Source organism: Suncus etruscus, chromosome 3 (genome assembly GCF_024139225.1).
Source record: "Suncus etruscus isolate mSunEtr1 chromosome 3, mSunEtr1.pri.cur, whole genome shotgun sequence".
NCBI lineage: Eukaryota > Metazoa > Chordata > Mammalia > Eulipotyphla > Soricidae > Suncus > Suncus etruscus.
In genome coordinates this window covers 141138456-141159673 of record NC_064850.1, presented here as the reverse complement: position 1 = coordinate 141159673, position 21218 = coordinate 141138456, and the positions used below count along the sequence as shown (strand labels likewise).

At 41.7% G+C, this 21218-nt stretch overlaps 2 protein-coding genes and 1 pseudogene across 2 annotated transcripts in view; 1 reads left to right on the top strand and 2 right to left on the bottom strand.

Annotated features, from left to right (window-relative positions):
- The window catches only part of LOC126004487 (COP9 signalosome complex subunit 4-like), a 16148-nt pseudogene extending 12095 nt beyond the window's left edge, over positions 1–4053 (top strand).
- Positions 1–21218, bottom strand: part of OSBPL1A (oxysterol binding protein like 1A) — a 455856-nt gene that overhangs the window by 342048 nt on the left and 92590 nt on the right. The gene's annotated exons all lie outside the window — the stretch shown is intronic.
- On the bottom strand, positions 2238–21218 carry PTPDC1 (protein tyrosine phosphatase domain containing 1). Its single transcript, XM_049770040.1, has 9 exons — positions 20949–21218; positions 20369–20540; positions 17396–17476; positions 16864–16982; positions 15230–15367; positions 13316–14562; positions 9364–9549; positions 6313–6423; positions 2238–4172 (listed from the first exon to the last, which is right to left on the bottom strand). The coding sequence occupies exons 1-9, from the start codon at positions 21160–21162 to the stop codon at positions 4056–4058; spliced, it is 2385 nt and encodes a 794-aa protein (XP_049625997.1). The 5' UTR covers positions 21163–21218; the 3' UTR covers positions 2238–4055.

Sequence of the window (21218 nt, the reverse complement as noted above, 5' to 3'; positions counted from 1 at the left end):
TGGCTGGGGGTAGGGAGGAAGAAGGGGCAGTCTTCATCTCACCCCTGCAGCACCTGTTACCACAACATGATCTGAGTGCAGCTCCTGGGACCTGCTGTCACCAGGAAAAGGGGGGGGAGCAGAGGTAACAGCCACCTACTGAACTTACTTTGTGCTTTGCTGAGCCCCACAGGGAGGAAAGTATAGTTCTCACTGTCCACACCCTGAACTATACAGGCTAAGTTGATTTTGTCAAGTAAAGATGGGTGGCTAGGGAGAGGAAACCAGAGCATTAACAGCACTACTCTAGGCTAGGAGCACGCATGGGCATCGAAGCAAAACGTCATGACAGTACCAACCAGTTAACCTTACGCTATGTTTTCTTATTGCTTCCCCCACCAATGTGTGTCTAGGACTCAATTTGATACTGATTGGATCCCCACTCCCCAAACTTTGGCTGGGTGAAGATGGTGGGATGAGTCTCAAGTTATCCATTAACATATATGGTGGGGAAGAATTCCTATCTGCTTCCACGGGGTATAGTGAGGTGAGGTACCAGCACCATTAATGGTCACAGGGGCTAAGCAGGTGCTGTTGAGGGTCTTTTATAGGCAAGTTGCCCTTTACCTGTTTCTTTGAGGAATCTTGGATTGGTGATTCTTGTAGCAATGCCTGAAACCAGTTTGGGGGCAATGAGAGCAAAGGGGAGCTTAGGGAGGCTTATAATGACTCTCCTCAAACCCCTAACTTGTCTGGCTTCTCCTGTATCCTTTCCATCTGTCCACTTTCTGTGTCTGGGTTTCACTGTTATGTCCAGGGTGATTTGGTTACAAAATGACCTGCAAGAAGGTACTGCTCCATTCAGCTAAAGTCTGAGTTGGGTTTGAGCTGAGTTTGAGTTCCTCTTCTTCTATTATTATTTTATTATTCTTTTATTGCCTGTATTGAGTCCCTTCCATGTGCCAGGCATTAAACAAGGTGTCAGATTGACTGGTGAAATATTTTTCACTGTTTTTTCATATTTTGTAGCTAAGAATGTATGCCCCAAGTTTTTAATATTTGAAGGGCTTCAACTTCAAAATTAATGAGAGCTTCCTTTTTGGCTCTTTGTTGCACTGATATATTTTCAGTGCTAGTGAATCAAGGGCATTTCTTTTAATAATATTTGTAATGTCTTGCATGTATAAACCAGTATTTGATCACCAGCATCCATCATGATTCAAACACAACCAGGAATAAATCTTGAGTGCAGAGCCAGGTGTAACCCCAGAGCATTGCCAGATGTGGCCCAAAAACCATACGTAAGTAAATAAATAGTTTAGAAATAGAAGCAGGAGAAAAACTCCACAAATGATGTTCTGCACTGGTGCATTATTTTTTAATTATGCTTTTAGGCATGAACTGATCCCAGATCAGCCTGACACAACAAAGCTGATTTATATGTCATCACAATGAAACCATTCAGTAGTGGCCTATGGCAAATCTTCATCCTGTCATCCATTAAAAATTCCAGAAATAATGTCCCAATAGGACTTTTACATCATGAACACTTTTATACTATACAGAAAAGTTTTATAGACCCACTATAATTTGCCACCAAAGGCTGTTTGGCCCTTGCTTCCTGGCTTTCTTAGTTAAAATAAAAGATATTTCATCATTTGCCTGTTTGTGGAAAAAGTCAGGGAAATAGGTTTTTATTTACATGACCAGTTGACTGCCATCTACAAAACTACCTGATTAGATTTAGTGAATTACTTTATCATTTTCATTTATCATTCACCTTTTAGAAGAGATGCTTATTAAGAGTGAAACCATGTGACAAACCCTTTTTTCTCTGGTAAGAGAACCAGAAGGCAGCATGTGGTCAGCTGTTGAATTCTAATGTAGTGGTCCTGACCTTTCCCACTACTGTCCAGCAGAATGTTGCAATTCTTTCATTTTTCCTGTTGGGCAGATTCCTCTCCTTACACAAGAAAGCACTTATCCTCTCAGATATATGAAAGCAGGGATCGACCCACCTATAAAACCATCCTCCCTCACTGTTGCTTTGGAAGTTATTCACTCTGGTTATCCTGAACCAATAGATGGGACTGGTTAGAGCCCTTGCAGTTCAGAGTGTGTGTGTGTGTGTGTGTGTGTGTGTGTGTGTGTGTGTGTGTGTGTGTGTGTGTGTGTGTAGAGCCTCTAATCACAAGAGTATTTTCCTCAGAGGACACATAGGATTCTCAGAGCACCAAATTAAAGAATGATACAAGGGATCAAGCTTGTTCTCATTTATTCCAATGCTCATACACTTCCTGATTCATTTTTATCACAATCTCTCTTTGGGTTACACCACTGTTCTATCAAGGAGGTTAGACAAGTACCACAATAGTTATGCTCAGGTTATCTAGTTGTCATCTCATTGGGAACCACTGGTTTAGACTCACAGGCCAATAGTCACTTGCCAAGGAGCTACTGTGTTACTTGCCAATGTTGGACTGGCTAAGATGAGTGCAGATGTCTTTTTTCTTGCAAAGTATATTTTCATACAGATGGATGTCTATATGGATACTTATCTAGACAATGCACTTATGAATAAAACTGTTTTCTCCAGAATAAGCACTTGAAAAAAAAATTTTGACAATGAGCAACAAAGTTAATTAAAATTCACTATATTTGACTTCCTGAGAATATTCAGTGTGGGAGAAAACAGAATTTAGCATTTCCCAACAAAGTAGGAGTGATGATGATTAATTTTAAGGCGCAGTAGCTTGATTCAGAAACATTGAGAAATTTCATTTGTTATAAATTTGTCTGGTGTCCCTTGAAAGTCTGTCATTAAGATTAAGCAAGTAATTATTTTTGTTTGTTTGAACATGGTCTGATATCATTTTTATTGAAGAAAAAACAATTAGCTTCTGTAATAAAACTAATGCCTTTGGGGCATCAGCTCTCATCAATTCTTCTAGAAATTAATTTAAAAATATTTATGGCTTCAAATGCTGATTGATGCTTGGTCTACCAAAAATTCATAAAGGCAATTACTTTTCATCCAAAGTCTGTCAAGTGCATGCAACCTGCATGGTCTTATCAAATTGAAAATCTTTTTCTCACAGTAAAAAACAGCCCCCCAAACAGGACCCTTGCTCTGGGGATTGACTGTGGTTGAAGATGTGTGAGTTGGACTATTCCATAGCACTGGCCACAGTGCAGAGCTGCCTCTGGGTGTAGCTGTGGCTGAAGACATGCTGCCCACAAGCCAGTCCATCCTGTGGCCTACCCTCCTGGCAGCTTCCCACACTGCTTTGCAATGCTCCCACTTCCGCTAAGAGGAAACTGTTGGTTGGCTCACTTGGGAGTGGGAGATGAGCTCAGAATGCTTCCACCTCCCACAGGGACAGCAGGAGGCAAGTTCTTTCCATAGTCTAAGAGTGGCATGTTCTTTCCCACCATAGTTCGGGTAAGCTAATCCGAATCACTCCCCACAGGAGCCTTGAACACAAAAGGAAATCACTCATAAAAATGCAAATACATTTGGAATACCTTTGCAATAGTTATAAAAACAATAATAGCAACTATCCCCTCCCCCAACCCATTTCCTTTTAAAATTGACCAAGAGCTTTCCAAGTAAGAAATATAAAATAGTTTAAGACACTTGGTGACTTCCTTCATTCTTGGATCACAGGATGGATGGATACACTGTAAGGATTTACTACTAAAATGACCTATTAACAAAATTCCAGGAGAAGTTTTGGTCAACAAAATAGCTGTTTGGAAAGAAGAGTTACAACTTTTTTCCAACATGGCAAAGAAGAATAGTGATGTAAATACCGCACACTTGAAATAATAATACAATATTAATTCAATTAAATAAACAAATGCGGCAACAACTTCATGGGCAATTTCAACAAGAAGAAAGCTTAAAGAGATTATTTAAATAAATAATGACTTCAGGAGGAATGAGCATTCTGATACAAACCAAGAGTATCTGAAATAAAGTGCTATATGACGCATTTGCTGCAGACTTGCTGGCCAGTGAGCAGACATGCTGTCACCTCCAAGTATGAACACATCACTTCGAGGAGGCAGTGACACTAAATGCCAGGCATGGGACTGTCTTTTGTCATTTTTCTTTTTTCTTCCAGTGTGTGCTTAAATATTTTCTTCAGGGTATTGTAAACTATTGGTCCATTTTCAGAGTCCAAATTAACCTGATGACAAAGAAAATTCATATTCAGGGCACTTGAGCATAAATTTTAATTAGTCTTAATGTCGGGAAGAAAGAAAGAGGGTAGAGGAAAAAAAGGCTTCACAAACAAAACCACAAATAATTAAAAAAAAAGTGCATGATCAATTTCACACATTAATCTTAACTGAGACTGTCCTAGAACTATCCATCGTGTCTACCCCAGAGTTAAGAGGAAAATTATTTAAAAAAAATCTATTACCTGGATATGCAGTAGAGGTATATGCACCATCATGAAGAAAGTCAAAGTGAGTATGTAGTGTAAACTGAGATTCCCCACTGACAGTGGAAGAAAGGCTCATTATGGAGATGGTGCACACCCACTCTGCTGAGGCTTCACTGAAAGTCCAGAGGGTTCCCTGAGTGGGGAGTAGGGTGTCCACCAGCCTCCTGGAGCCTGAGGTTACATGTGATGTCTGGAAAGTAGAGAGCACAGTACTATGTCCTGTGACACTAGACATGACTCCTACTGGTTTGATATGCAGGCCAAAAATTCTCTCTCTCTAGTGGGAGGGTACCAGATATGAAGGTACCTTCAGACTGTTTTCTTAAATTCATCAGACCCCAGGATTAGGAGCAGACTAAGGAGAAATGCATACCCCTGTCCTATTTCCATCCACTAAAAGAAATAGACACCCTAAGAAAGAATAATCCTACTCGTGGGAAGGCCTAAAGCCCCCACTTGCAGGGGCTGGAAGTCTCAAACTTTATTCAGATGCAAAACCCAAAAAACCAAAAAAATAAAAAAAAATAAAAAAGGTTGTCCTAACAATTTATTTATTTTTATTTATTTATTTTGTTTTTTGGGCCACACCTGGTGATGTTTAGGGGTTACTCCTGGCTATGCACTCAGAAATTGCCCCAGGATTTGGGGACCATATGGGATGCTGGGGGATTGAAACGCCATCAGTCCTAGGCTAGTGCGTGCAAGGCAGATGCCTTTAGGCCCTGTGCCACCACCTGTGCCCCTGTCCTAACATTTTAATACATTTGCAGCAAATGATACATTTAGCTTTTCATTAGTATCCTCCCAAAAGGCCAATAAAAGTTGTAAAGAATTCCTATACTGGAGAGACCAATAAAGATTTTTTTCTTAGCTAAGCTGAAAAATTTAATTTTATCTTAACCATTGTGTTGTTTTTCCTATTTGGAAAAAAAATTTTTTTTTGCTGTGCCAGGTATTGCATCTAGGACCTCACACCTTCAAAGAGTGAGGTGAGCCACATTCCTAGCCCTGCAAAACTTGAACATGAGTAATGATTTAAAGGGTTTATTTTGCTAGACACAAAAACCACACCCACATCACATGGATGGTCACTTCTCTGAATTTCACAAACACATATGATCAGGGTTTGAGCAGCTGACTTTGGGGAGTTTCAATAAGGAAATAAGAGGCTACAGGTAAGACCTACTTTGGAGAGTAGAGTCAAGGATCTGGTGAGTACAAACACCAACTGCAATTATCAGTAAGACTCAAACTGACACTGGCATATCTCAAAAGCTAGGTTATTTATTTTTTTAATGATGCATTGATATCATTTATGGCAGAAACCAACACAATTAGATGAAGGGGTGAGGGAGCCTTTTCTCTAGGCATAAATCTAGCTTCTCTCTCCAGCTAGGAAGGATTGCTTCAAGCCTAAAGGATGTATACAGAAAGGAAACTTAAAAGACAAATGAAACAAATCAGAAACCTCTTTGCTTAGGATTTGCCAACCAGGACATGGCACTGAATTTCTAATCCTGGTTACTGAATTCTCAACAGATGGTTTCTTGTTCAGACCCCAGGTAGGATTGGCTGGACAAGAAAAGGCTCTCTCTGACTTCTATTAGGCTCCTGATTTAAAAACACTTTCTCAACACCCAATTGTTACTATACAAAAGCTCTTTGTTCCAATGTTCTTCTGCTAAAACCCCAGAGTTCAGCTTTTTCTAATAACACTGTTTTAGGAAACTGATATTTGGGGGCCCAGTTCTACCTTCAAGAGTTGTCAAATGCCCTTCTACAAAGAGACCCAGCTCAAGTTTTTGTGAGAGGGCTGCTGACCTGTGGATTCTGATTTACCAAAATGTACTACCTGTGGTGTGAGGGAGGAGTGACCCACCTTGGTGAAAGCTTTGATGGTGTGGGCCAAGACTGCTTCCTCCACCTCTGATGGGAGTGTCCTCAGGTTCACAATGCAGTGTAGCACACAAAGAATAGTCTGATGCTGGCCCTAATTTTGCAAAATCAAACAAGTTATTTCAAAAACTTCTCAAGAAATCAACTCACAGCAACTTTTAGAACCTGCTTTGCATCCAAGTATTCACTAATCCTTTCCAAGGCTGAATGAGTGACCGAGAAGGAGCCAATGTTTGCTACTGTGTTTGTGGGATTTAAAAGGTGCTTGGACAATAGAAGCAGGAGATCTAGGCCACAACTACCAAACTTAACACTACTTGTCAGAAGAAGGCTGGGAATTGGGGTAGGGGTCAAGGAGAGGGAGGGAATCTGGAACAGGGGTGGGGGGAAGTTGACACTGCCAGTGGGATTGGTACAAGAGCACTTTACACCCAAAACTCAACTATGAATAACTCTGACAATTATGCTGTCTTAATAAAAATGAAGTTAAAGGGGCCAGAGCAACAGAACAGCAGTAAGGCGTTTGCTTTGCATGTATGTAGCCAACACAGGACAGACCCTGGTTCGAATACCAGTATCCTATATGGTCCCCCGAGCGTGCCAGGAGCGACTTCTGAGTGCAGAGCCAAGAGTAACCACTGAGCACCATAGGTTGGGACCCCCCAAAAAAAACCTGAAAAGAAAAAAGTTAAAGCTGGTATTTCTGACACAAAGTATAATAAGTGAATTTGGAGCAAAACACAATTTCACATAAAATACTTTCCTTGATGTGGGCTGAAAAGATGTTTTACTCTTATTGTTTCTAGATACAACACACCCTTATCAAAGAGTTCATGGCATGTGTGTCCTGCCTTGCACAAAGTTGACAAGGGCATTGGAGGGGGCTAGAGACAGTTCCAACATTTCAGGAACACGCTAATACTGAAGGAGTGAATATACTGAGGGACATGATCATGACTAGACTTCTAAGGGCTATTTCCTTAGAGAAGTTGACAAAAATAATGTCCTCACTTAAGCAAGAGGTACCTGGCATGCATCACGCTAGAGAACCACTAATTTACTCTGGAAAATGACTGGATGGAATAACAGAACCCACAGAACCACCTGCAGGCTAGGAACATTATAGCAATGCTTACCCTGTGTAATGGTAAGAGCGACTGTGTTAATGGCAAGGGCTTTGCGTTCGGGGGTGGGGGGAGGACATCTGAGCTGAAATCCTGCTCTGACCTTTGCTGGCTACTCCCAGTGGGTAGTTGTGGCTTCCCTTTTCAGTTAGTTGGGCATTTATCTCTCAGGGCCATGGGATTGGCAAAAATAAAAGTGGAAATAAATTTCTTGTTTTTAGGTGGAACCTAGTAAGGGCCTGGTCCACCTCTACCCATGAAGCTTAATGGCCACTTGACTCCTTTAGCTGGTTCAGATTCAGCTCTGTCATGCAACTGCTAAGAATATATTCTACCCAAAGGGGCCCAGATACAAGTCTTTATCAAAACACATTAATCATTGATGCCATGTAGCATGCAATTGTGTGTGTATATGTGCCATGGTAGACCTGGAAATGAGACACATACTGGAAATCAAATGATAGTCACAAAACCAACAGAGCCTCTTTTTTAAAATATCTAAATCTTTCTCTATTATTAAAATATTGACCTATGCAGGGCCCGAAGAGATATCACAGCTTGCCTTGCAAGCAGCCAATCCAGGACCTAAGGTGGTTGGTTCAAGTCCTGGTGTCCCATATGGTCCCCTGTGCCTGCCAGGAGCTATTTCTGAGCAGACAGCCAGGAGTAACCCCTGAGTACTGCTGGGTGTGGCCCAAAAACCAAAAAAAAAAATTGACCTATGCAAGGACTGAGGAAGAAAAGTTTCCCTCTTCAGGTCCAGGTCTTACCTAGAACTTACCCCAGGTGGTCATTAGCATTTTCTTCTTTTTTCCCCTTTTAGACTCTTTAATATTTTAACATGTACAAACCATAGTCATCAATATGTAAATGTGGCACACAGCACTTTTTTGAGAAATATAAATAAGTACATATTCCAGCCTAACTCATAGATTATTACAATATCTGTTCATGATAAATAAGTGAAACAATAATTATATCTTGTTCTAGTGATCCTGTAAGAGCACTACCTACCTATAACAGATAATTTTTTATGAAAAATTTACATAGGGAAGTGCCTATAATTTTTGAGCTAAAGTGGAATGTAAAATTATAGGATTTTTTTTTGGGTCACACCCGGCGGCACTCAGAAGTTGCTCCTGACAGGTTCAGGAACCATATGGGATGCTGGGATTCGAACTGGCATCTGTCCTGTGTTCGCCACATGCAAGGCAACGCCTTAACCACCGTGCTATCACTCTGCCCCAAATTATAAAATTATTAACTAAGTTTAATACATGGCTTTAAAAGACTGAATTAAAAAGATCTGAAAATGCTACTTTTAATGGTTCTCTTAGAAGTTCCTCCTTTTTTGCATCTTCTAAATGTTCATAATGGGCCTGCATTTCTCCACTTATCTTGGAAAAACTGAAGTAAGACTATGATATGAGATCATGCATAAATTCCTTAACTTTTTGGGGCTGGAGCAGTGGCGCAGAGCAGTAAGGCACCTCTTTGCCAGCGCTAGCCTAGGACGAACCATGGTTTGATCCCATGGCGTCCCATGTGGTTCCCCAAGCCAGGAGCGATTTCTGAGCCCACAGTCAGGAGTAACCCCTGAGTGTCACCAGGTGTGGCCCAAAAAAACCAAAAAAATATTCCTTAACTTTTTGTCTTTGTGGGGGTCACATCTAGCAGTGTTCAGGTCTTACTTCTCCCTCTGTGCTCAGGGAGGACTCTTGGAGGAACACAGGGGACCATACATGGTGAACAGGAGTTGAACGTGGGCCAGCTGCATGCAAAACAAGTGCCTTACCTGACATTCTATCTCTTCGGCCCCACAAATTCCTTTTCTATTCCTTTTCTGACTTCTCAGCATGTAGAACTCACAAGGGCTTTAGTTCATGCCATCAACCTAAGAGTTGCTTTACCTTCTCCAACAAAAACAGCGCCTCTCCAGCCTCTGTGCGTGCACCAACCAGCATGTCCAAGTCCTCTTTGGTTATCACAGGCTCCTTCAGCTGTTCTATCCAAGACCACATCAAACTGCAGAGGATGAAAGGATCCTTTTCACCACAGATTCTTTCCCAAGCTCCATCTTGGGAATTTAGTTCTTTCTGAAAAGAAAGGAAGACAAAAAAAAAAATACAGAGACTTACACAAAGGGAGAGGGAGTAGGGAGGGAGAGAGGAGAAAGGACAAAAGGAACAAGCAGAGAGCTGGGAAGGAGGATAGGGTAGCACCATTTGACATTTGATAATGTCAGTACAAAAGAATGAGTCTTGGGCCCTGGGGTATGGACTGGGACCCCTGCCAATTACCCTGGGTGGCAAATGGCCTAAGATACTTCATTTCTCCAGGACTCAGTTTCCCTTGGTAGAGTTAGTCTTAGCTTCACAGGTGGTATTGGGATGAATGATCAAGAAGTTTGATATGGGATCGAAGAGACAGCACAGCGGTAGAGTGTTTGCTTTGTACACAGCCAATTCAGGACAGACAGCAGTTGGAATCCCGGCATCCCATTTGGTCCCCCAAGCCTGCCAGAAATGATTTCTCAGCGCAGAGCCAGGAGTAGCACCTAAGCGCTGCCAAGTGTGACCCAAAAGCAAAAAAAGAAAGAAGTTTGATATACCTTCCAAAGAGAAGGGGCCTGGTTCACCCAAGTTCACTATTTCACTCCTAAGTAAAAAACTGGTTCAGGAGGTAGGATTCCCCTTCATAGCCTCATGAATAATACAAAAATACCACAGGAGGTAGAATGGTAGGTGACAAAGCATAAATAAGAACAACATATAATTTAACCTAAGATAAACTAACCAAGATAAAGCTTTTGAATGAAATTTCGAAGTGTTACCCTAAATGGGCAAATGTGGTATGCTCTCTTTTTTTTTTTATTACTTTTGATTTTGGACCACACCAGGTTGTGCTCAGGGTTTGCAGGAATTGAAATGGGGTTGGTCACATGCAAGGCAAGCGCCCTATCAGCTGTACTAATGCTCTAGTCCCATGGTCTGTTTTCTTTCAAATTCTTTATGAGAATCCTTTGTAGGATCATTACTATTTTTATTAGGGGATCATAGCCACGAGGTTCAGGGTTATTCCCAAAGTGGTACTCAGGAGATCATGTAGTGGCAGGGACTGAACACTGGATTCCACATGTGAAGCCTCACTACAGCCCTTTGTGCAATCTCCCCAGTCTTCCTCTTAAATCTTTAACAAATAACAAATCCCACATCCTGAACTGATAGGTGGAAATATGTCAAAGTCTAGAGGTCATGTAAGCAGGAGATTAAAAAACTTTACCTTAGGGTTGGAAAATGAAGTAAGATACTTGATTCCTGAAAGAATTTAGCTTGTCTTAGTAAACATCTGTTTGCAACAATAATTGCTGCCATTTATTAATTTGCCCACCTAGTACTAATTGAATCCTTACTATATGCCAGGAACTATAACAAATATGACTAATCTCTGACTCTAAACAACCTGTTAGGGAAGCCACAGTGACAAGTGTACAGGGCTCAGGAAAAATAGAGCAATGTCCCCAGTAGCACTAAGCAAGAACACGGCAGAAAAGCCCTGTACCCAGTCCTGTTCTCCCACAGCCTGTGATGTTCCTGCCAACACAGGGTCTCCTGGTATTGGGCTGCTCTTTATTATCACATAAATAAACCAATTATTTTAATTATGTAGAGTCTTTCATACTCAAGCATAAAGAGAACTTTTTAATCCAACCTTATGATGCTGAGAAAATAATGTCTTTAGGAAAATCAGGGATGAAAGGAAGCGTGATCCACATGAACTATATCCTCTTCTACATTTGTGATTGAGCAAATGACCATGGCATTCAGATTTCCCAACCATGGCATCTAATTCATAAGGATTGTAAAGACCGACAAAGAATCTATAAAGATACCATCTGCCTCATAAACAGCTAAGAGACTCAAAAGAAATAATAGACATTAAAAGATCTAAAATAAATAGAATGCCTTATGCCATTCATGTCATGGTCATTTTACTCTTTTCAGATTTTAGCTGATGTATGAAAAAAGACCTAAAATGAAATCTAGTTGTGGGTGTTAAGACAAACCAATCCAAGTAAAAAGATTGCATGAGTCTCGTGTGTGCCATATGCTTAGACCATGCTGTGAACATGGCATTGGGCACAGGGTGGCTGACCCAGAAGGGAACTCAACCTGTTGCTCTTGAGATTCACACATCTACTGGACACACTGACCAAGTAGAAGATACTTCAATGTGGGAGTTGAACATGGAAGTTTGTGAAAAGCAAAATAGTTGGGTTGAAGGTTCTTTGGGTGCAGCACTATTGGTAGTCCAAAAGCTGCCTAATGCTCCATTCCTGTGGCAGTGATGCCCCTATTTACACCCTCAGGGGTGCTTCAGTCACAGAGCAATGTGGAACGGTTAGCTATGGAAATGATTCCTGGGTGAGTGAGTCAAGATGTTGCAGACTTAAGGCCAACTATGGCCAACTCTATACTTGGGTAGTTTGTTTACAAACCATATTCCTAAGGCCTGCCGTTCCTCTGGAGCAACTTCTTTGGGGTGTATGTAGCATGACTGACTGAAGAATATCTTTTCAGTATAACACACACACACACACACACAAAAGAGGTTAAACATTTTAATTTGGGAGCTGGAGCAGGCAGGCACTTGCCTTGGACCTGGTCAACTAGGTTTGAGCCCCACAATCCCATATGGTGCCTCCAAGTACCAAGAGTAATTCTTGAGCACAGGGCCAAAAGTAAGAACAGAACACCCCATTAGGTGTGGCCCAAAATCCAAAATTATTTTTAATTTTACATAATTATTCAAAGCCATGAACTGATTCCAAAGATATAATCTCAGATAAAACAGGAACATGATGGTGGTGATCAGATGTTCCTCTTCATTCTATAGAGGCCCGAAATTGCCTTAATCAGGGCCTGAGAGGTCTCAGGAAAGGTAGTGTGGGGGAAAAAATCTATCACACATCACCTGACTTCTTCACTCAACACCATGGCTGTGCACTGTTGAAAAATATTTCCAGCTCCTGTTTTTTTTGTTTTTTGTTTTTTGGGCCACACCTGGCGTTGCTCAGGGGTCACTCCTGGCTGTCTGTTCAGAAATAGCTCCTGGCAGGCACGGGGGACCATATGATACACTGAGATTCGAACCAACCACCTTTGGTCCTGGATCGGCTGCTTGCAAGGCAAACGCCGCTGTGCTATCTCTCCGGGCCCTCCAGCTCCTGTTTTTGTCACTAGGTCAGTCATTCTGAATAAGGACTGCATCCCAGACTTTAGATACCTTAGTTCAGTTCCAAATATGTCTGCTGTTGCCTGTCCATCTGTGCATCAATCTATCCCCCCCCAAATTCAGCAAGGAAGAAGGAAGCTATTGTCATCAATTAATATTAGCCCCTGGGTTGGTCTAGTTGCTTGCAAAGGACTTGGTACTACAAACTTTCTTTTACATAGATACCCAAAGGGACTTAATACAACAGTCTTGCATCTATTGCTTCTACAACCACTGACTTGTATGACAGCCAGGCAAAATAAAGTTAAAAAAAGAAGAGGGGGCTGGAGTGCTAGTATAGCAGGGCACCAGCCTTACACGTGGTTGATCCAAGTTCGACCTCCAGCTCCACATATGGTACCTAGAATCCTGCCAGTAGTGATTCCTGAGTGCAGAACCAGGAATAAGCACTGAGTACCACCAGGTATGGCCCCAAAACAAAACAAAACAAAACAAAACAAAAGGGAAGTATCACACTAACTTGCCTTCAAATTCCAGTAACAATTGAATTTGGGAAAGAGCTGTTTTGGCTCAACATAAAAAGATTCCCCATATATGACATAAAGTAGTCAAAAAAAATCCAAGTACCTGCCACATCTCGACCTTTCTTCTCACTTCCTCCTTTTCTGCAAACTCGTTTAAATTTGCCAGAGCTTTGGCTATGAGTATCCTCCTTGCATCGACACTCAATTCTGACCACAAAGTCGGCTGGGAAGTACCTTCAGACAAATCTTTGCTTCCCTGTCTTCCAGGTTCCACCAAGGACTGTGCTTTGGACCTGGAGCCAGAGTCCACAGTGATGTCATGAATCTTACTGTCCTCTGAAGCAGAGCCAGGGGTTCTTCCATGAGCTTCATATTGGCCAGGGAGCACTTGCTGGTGAGAACATTTTGGCTCATTTTGAAAATCTGCAAAGTTAGGTTCCCCAGTTTTCAATAAACATGAAACACCTGAAGAGAAGGTTCTACTCCGCTGAACTTCCTTTGGAATATTCTTCCTATGGGAAACTGGCGAGTTGTCATTTTTGAGTCCTTCTAGGCCTCCAAATCTGGCCTGATTCCAGAAAGAAAACGTATTATGGACCAATGTTTCCTTACATAAGTCTACGTGAGGTGACTGTGGGGTGCAACAGTGGCTTAGGGCTTTCTGCTGCCAGGAGTTGGAGTCAAGCAAGGGCTGGGCAGGTACTGTCTGTGGAGTGGCCCCTTGCTCCTGAAGCCACTCAGCCCTCTTCAAATCTGAGTCACTGTAGCTGAGCCGCCTCTTCAGACAAGCCAGGGGCTGAAGGCACTCAACGTTCCGCCTCTTCCAAAGAGGGTCAAACTCTTGCTCACTAGAAAGAATCATATCCTGAGTTTCACCATTTGCTGTCACCAGGGATGGGGTGCAGGAGTCAGACGTGTCACTACTGTGCCACAGCAGCTCCTTATCCTGGTGCATTGTGACCATCTCAGACACCGTCTTTTCAATTTCAGCAGAGAGGTCAGGTGCTGACACCACTTCTTCTGTCACCACTGGTCTGTTCTCAGCTAAGTCCAGGAGCAACTTACAAATGAGGTGGATAATTTTGGGCACATGCTTCAGAAGTCTTGCCTCATAGCCATGCAGTAGATGCCGCTGGCGAATGAGGTACTGTGCCAAGGTGACAGCATGTGCTTTGGGATCACAGCAGGAGAAAATATTGCGAAGAGGAATCAGGAACTGAGTAAACTCCCGAATACACAGTAGCTGTCCTCGAGTTTGTATGGAGTTAGGTCGCTTTGCACGAACAAATATGATCGCTTGGTCAGCAGTCATTCTTGTTGCAAAGACTAAATAACATGCTATTAAAACACCTAAACAAAAAAAAGACTTGTAAGAGAAAATCACATATTTTTATGTGTCACTATTTGATGACTTAAATAGGTAAATTTTTAGGAAAGCATATAAATAAAGGAAGACTCTAGGGGTCATTATCACTCTGTAATTTCTCATACAGCTGTCCATATATGTATTGGTCTGTATGATGAAGCCTATTCCCTTGAACCTTCCATCCCTTCTACATAAACGGTTCCAGTGTAATGAAGTATGGTGTGATGAAGCATTATAGTATAATGAGTTAGTGTGGAGTAAGGAGGTGTAATGAGTAAATATGGGATAGGGAAGGACAATGAATAAGTATAAAAATAAGGAAGGAGTGGAATGAGAGCAGAATGGAGGAGTAATGAGCAAGTGTGGTGTGAGGGAAGATAATGAGTAGGTGGATAATGAGGAAGAGTAAGTATGTAGTACAGGGTGCATAGTAAGTAGTAAGTGCAGAGTAAGAAGGAAAAGTGAGCAATCTGGAGTAAGTGATGATTGATGGTTAAGTGTAGAGTAAGGAAAGAAGGTGAGCTATAGAGAGTAAGGGAGTAAATGTAGAATAAACAGGGAAGGAGAATAAATGCAGAGTGAGGAGAATGATGAGTTGAATATGGAGTAAAGAGGGACGATGAGTAAGTGTAAGTAAGTCCTAGATTTTACCTGTTCGACCGAGTCCTGCGTGACAATGGATAGCAACTTTTCCTTCTTGTAAGGCAAATGTCATAACTTTCACCATATCTAAGATGGTGGTAAGAGATGCCACACCATAATCCTTCCATCCAAAATTGTAGAAATAAACTACACATGAAAAGAACACAGCTCCAAAGAATCACTATAAGGAAAAATGCTTGAACAAACACTTGAAAAAAGAATGAAATAACAAAAAGTGCAAAGCTATAAGGCATTTGGATTTCACTGAACATATAAACCTAAATTTCTATATATTTCTACTGTATATTGTTAACTTTTTTTGAGGTTACCATTTTTTAAATATTTTTATTTAAATGCTGTGATTACAAAGATGGTTGTAGTTGGATTTCAGTCATAAAAAGAACACCCCCTTCACTAGTGCAACATTCCCACCACCAATGCCCCCATCTCTCTCCTCTGTTAACACTTTTTAATGAAGTGTAATCTATATTAAGATCTTTTCTGCTGAAACACAAATAGAAAAAATTATAAAAAAGCAGAATTTCAAATGAACAAAGTTAGTGCTTTGCTTAAGTTTTCTCTTCCCAACTATGGAGAGAAATAAGTCATGTGTCAACATTGAAATGTGTCTAAGTAGGGCTGGAGAGATGGAGGTCAGGCATTTGCTTTGCATGCAGAAGGACGGTGGTTCAAATCCCAGCACCCCATATGATCCCCCGAGCCTGTCAGAAGCGATTTCAGAGTAGAGCCAGAAGTAACCCCCGAGCGCTGCCGGGTGTGACCCAAAAACCAAAAAGAAAAAAAAAAAGAAATGTGTCTAAGTGACTGATAAATGGTATAGAATGATATGTACAGATTTTCTACCTAGTGGGGAAAGAAACGAGTTAGAGACAGGTTCTTAAAAACAAGCTCTAAAATTATACAGGTTAATTCTATTTATGCAATGACAGTAGTCTCTTTCCTAAAGCTCCTGTGATCAAAGAGCTGGTGGGCTGACATGAGTCCCTGCATCCTGCAGGGGTGCCACTACGTAGCAGTAACAGCGTGAGCAGTAAGTAGCAGGAGGTTCTAAGTCTACTGTCAGATTTGCACTGTGTGAAATTCTCATACTTGAAGACTGTGAGGTCTCAATTGCAAAGCAGAAACTCCTACTTGCAGGTCTGCTTTAAGCAAGGAATCATGGGCTGGGCTGGTCCATTTCTCTTACTGCAGACACTCAAGACATGTTGCTAATCTTTCTACAGGCCTCCACCCAAGATCTCTCTCTCAGCAAAAAAATAGATCCTGTACTTTCGAAGGCAGTATCAACAGAGTATGTCAGCAATGTTTAAAATCAAAATTAGCTAAGCCTGGTGCAAACTGTGTGGTATTTTATTCTGCCTATTCCCTTTTTTTTTTGCTTTTGGGCAAAAAAGGGGTTACTCCTGGCTATGCATTCAGAAATTGCTTCGGGCTTGGGGGACCATATGGGATGCCAGGGGGATGGAACCGCAGAAAGTCCTAGGTTAGCCGCGTACAAGGTAAATGCCCTACCACTTGCACCACCGCTCCGGCCTTTCATTCCCACTTCTGATACCAAGAACTGAGCAGAAAAATGACTACTGCCTTTGAAAATTCATAGAAAAGAGCTTGTGAAAACTTACTTCCAGCCTCCATAAAAGCCTCAGGAAGGTAGGTGAAGCCACTTTCCTGTTCTAGGGGATTTCCACAGCTGGCATGCTCACCAGGGCGTTGCAGGTTGATTACTGTTTTGATGTCATGACTTACAAGGAAAAGAAAAATAAACAGTTATATTGGGAGTTAGTATTTAAAAGCATTAACCATTTTTCGCATTAATAACCTCTTCTCTTTTTTTTTTTTTTGGGCCACACCCGGTAACGCTCAGGGGTTACTCCTGGCTATGCGCTCAGAAGTCGCTCCTGGCTTGGGGGACCATATGGGACGCCGGGGGATCGAACCGCGGTCCGTCTCCTAGGCTAGCGCAGGTAAGGCAGGCACCTTACCTCCAGCGCCACCGCCCGGCCCCATAACCTCTTCTCTTAAACCTTCTCTTATTTGGAATAAGCTCTTTACTGCCTACCATGAAGATAAAAGCACTTTGTAGTTAAAGTGAAAAACAATGGAAATGAGAACATTATTTGGCCTTTTAAGAGAAGTGAGTGCCTGGCACTTTACCTTTGAAACTGTTTGATAATGCAATACTTCTCCAGAAGCTCAGTGGATGGGCGTGCCATGGCCAAAATATTATCAGTCACCCTACAGATGGAAGAGGAAATGTCAGTTGCATAAAATTGAGAACAGGCTAGATTTAAAGATGGAAAGAGCAAGATATCAAACCATCACTTTTTTCCTATTATTTCAGATGGATTTTTGTACAGCTTTTGGTATTGGTTTATTTCTTAGAATAGATTCAGGAGCAACCTCAACTCTAAGAAATTCTACCTTCTCCTAAGGTGAACCTAGCTGAAATCCTAAAAAAGATTTACCTGACTTCCTCTTCCTAATAACTTCTTTTGATATGTAAAAGTCCACCTGGGTTACTAGACCTTCCCCCTCCGGTTTTGGAATTTGGTTAGAATAAAGAAAGGTGTTCTGGCTTGGGTTGGGAGAGAGAGAACATGGCAGAGAGAGACCATGAGGCAAAAAGCAGGCTAACTCCAATGAATTTTTAACTCACTAGCTTGGTATTATTTCCCCGGTGCTACTCTGCCTCATCAGAACCATCTGCCTAGGTCAGAAACACAATGCCTGGGGCGGGGTGTGTGTGTGTGTGTCTCACCAACTCATGGATATTTTTATTTTACAGCTTCTCAATACAAAAATCTCTCTCTCTCTCTCTCTCTCTCTCTCTCTCTCTCTCTCTCTCTCTCTCTCTCTCTCTCAAAAAAAAAGGATAGAACTCCTATACAACCCACAGTGATACCTCTTCTAGATATCTATCTCCAAAACAAAAAAAATATTATTTTTATATTAAAATTGAATTAATATTAATCCAGCTCAATTGCATGGATCAGTTCTCCCATCAGTTCTGACTTTGTCCCTTTACTGCTGCCTTGCTGTGTATCTTTAGGTCCCACAAATGAGTAAGATTATTACATACTATAAATCACAGAATTTCAATCTATAAAGACATCAATACATTTTTTTTAAATCCTACTTTCAAGAACTCTCATGAGAAGCTACAGGATATTATGAGTATCCTCAACTAAACAGAAAAGGCAATTAAATGGTTATCTAAAGTCACCACATGAGAAAGGTACTCAGAGGTGGTCTTAGTATGGAACCATCTCAGCTTCCTGCCTTAACATTTTTAAAAGGGAAACTAATGCCTGTGTCATAAGACACATAAGAGTATGCAGGAAATATGACCTGGATTTCAAGTCTGAAATGTATATGCTACCATGTGGTTATGAATTAATGTAGAATAATTTGCCTGGGCTGGACTTTGGGTTAGCTGGAACAGGTTTTATTTTTTATTTTTTTATATTTTTGTTTCTTTTTTTTTTCAGGCCACACCTGTTTGATGCTCTGAGGTTACTCCTGGCTAAGCACTCAGAAATTGCCCTTGGCTTGGGGGGACCATATGGGATGCCGGGGGATCGAACCGCAGTCCTTCTTTGGCTAACGCTTGCAAGGCAGATACCTTACCTCTAGCGCCACCTCGCTGGCCCCAGCTGGGACAGGTTTTAAATACTGACCATTTTACTTTATAGCAAATCACTTAGTTTCTCTGGACCTCAATTCTTTCATCAATAATAATAATAAAAAAAAAACCGTTAACAAAGCCTACTTCACAAGAGTTCTATGAAGATCAAAGAGAATAATTTGAAAGTGGCTACCACAGAGCCTGGCATGGAGTCAAATATATAAGTATTGATGGTAAGAAATGAGAGAATAGCATTCTGGGCTCAGCTTCTGTTCAGATCTCCCACAAAGGCCTGCTCAGAGACAGAACAAGTAGGCATGGGTCCATGAATCCAGAGAAATAACAAATACTGATGAACTTGGCAAGATCCAGAAAAGACCCTTTCTTGATGTTAATGCCTGAGATGTAGCAGAGCTCACTCCAAGGAGTCCCCCAACCTCAAGTACTTAGAACAAAATAAGGAAAGTTGTAACACAGAAGCTACAGAGGCGAGAGAGATTCAGATGGTATCATCACCAATAAACCAAAAACATTCATGTAACTTTAAGCTGATCCTTGAAAATTCACTGTTTGCTTTTCCCCAACCTTCTCTTAGAAAGTTAGAAATTACAGAAGATGATCTGGGAGAACAGGGATGACAGTGATACCCAGAGGACATCACCACACAAGCACCCCATAAATACAATATGAAGAAGTACAGGCTGTAAGCAGGAGACAAATTAATAAATGAATCATCGTTACATTTAAAATTTATCCCTCAGAGTTCTTTAAACAGCAAAAACTTCTAAGTGCTTTATGAATGTGATCTAATTATCAGAAATTTTCATCACTATTACTAGAGGGCAGACTTGACAGTATCCTACTTCTAATAAACAACATTATGAGTCAATAATGAAGGAACCACATTTCCATTCCAGTAATCAGTGGCTTTCAAACACTGTGGCACAGACCAGTGAGTGGATTCCTGCCTGACCTGCAAGTGAAAAACCACTGCAAAACATTGCAAGCTGTATTTTAAGCTGATAGCTTGAGCACCTTCTAAGGCAGATAATGAAGCATATTTGAGTGCAAATGCAATTCTTTCAGACAGAATACAATATCAAGCTTAAAGTAAGGTTAACACTTACCTGTGTGAAGCTAAATCACTACCCCAATATCTCACCATCTGAGCTAAAATGCTATTATCATATCTAGCCATTTCTGCAACTGAAGAGTAATCTAGTTACCACTTCACAGATGCCTTACAGATATTTCACCTAATTAGGAACATGGAAACCCATGAGGTTGATTTCTTATGTCCTTTGAACAGCTGAGGAAACTAGTTCAAGATACCTTTATAAATAGGACATGCTCACATACTTAGTCAGGTGGCAATGTGGGGCCAGAGGGATCCCCTGATTTTTCCACCCCTCAGCACTGTGGCCCAGGAGTACAAAAGCACCCTCATGCACTTTTCCCACTCAGTGGTGGAAACAATCCTAAGCACAGGTAGGGACACTCACCAGGACGAGTAGAGTCCCTTGATGGCCTGGTCCTGCTCACTCCAGCGGCTTGGATTTTCATACTTACAGGCTCTGCCACCACACGCCATGGAGCAGGCCATGTGTCCAGGAATGACATGTCGTAAACGCTCTCCTACTTTTGTATACTTTGGTGCCGGGCGACCCGAATGTCCTGGAGGGACAAAGAAGGAAAGAGTCAAAACTCCACAACCCAATCAGAACCAAAACCTAGAAAACAGCTTCTTTCTTTCAAGGCTTGGAAGTGATCAGTTGGTGGCTTGGTATAGTATCTCTGGTCCTAGTTCCTTTGAGTGCATGTTCTCCTATTGCAAAAGGCCATCTACCTGTCCTATTGGTCACAAAGAGAAAGAAAACAACTTATCTTTTACCAGGACCCATCTACATCTCTAATAAATACATGCAAAAAAAATTTCTTCTCTTCCTGCACTTCCTCACTATAATTTACAGCAGAAGTGGAAAAAGCAGCGGGCAGAACTGTCAGCATTTAACAAACCCACTCACATGCCTTCCTTCTAAGCCCAAAGGTGTGGCAATCTGTCAGAAGGAAAAAGAACTTTACTTTTTCTCTCGGGGCAAGTTGGGTTTCTCTCTGCGCTTTGGATGGCGACCACGGCCACCATAACCTGGAGGGAGGAAGATGACAGTATCTTGGCTGTGGAGCCACTCCGGTCCTGCTGCCGCTGCAACACGGGCTCGGAGGTGGAGTGGCGGCGGCCCTGGAAGAAAGCACTGAGGAAGGGCATGGCCAACAGCCTTCGGGGTGCGTCCTGCATGGTGCTTGGTTCCCAAGAGGAGAGCAGGAGGCAGAGAGACGCTGGTGCCAGCTCAC

What these genes read in the sequence shown, in the direction of transcription:
- PTPDC1 (XM_049770040.1), bottom strand. Translation starts at nt 21,162, where the DNA reads ATGCAGGACGCACCCCGAAGGCTGTTGGCCATGCCCTTCCTCAGTGCT. An exon ending in CGCAGGACTCGGTCGAACAG is followed by an intron (nt 14,563 to 15,229) that starts GTAAAATCTAGG and finishes TTTTTTGTTTAG; the next exon opens with GTGTTTTAATAGCATGTTAT. An exon ending in CGCTGTTTTTGTTGGAGAAG is followed by an intron (nt 6,424 to 9,363) that starts GTAAAGCAACTC and finishes TTGCAAAATTAG; the next exon opens with GGCCAGCATCAGACTATTCT.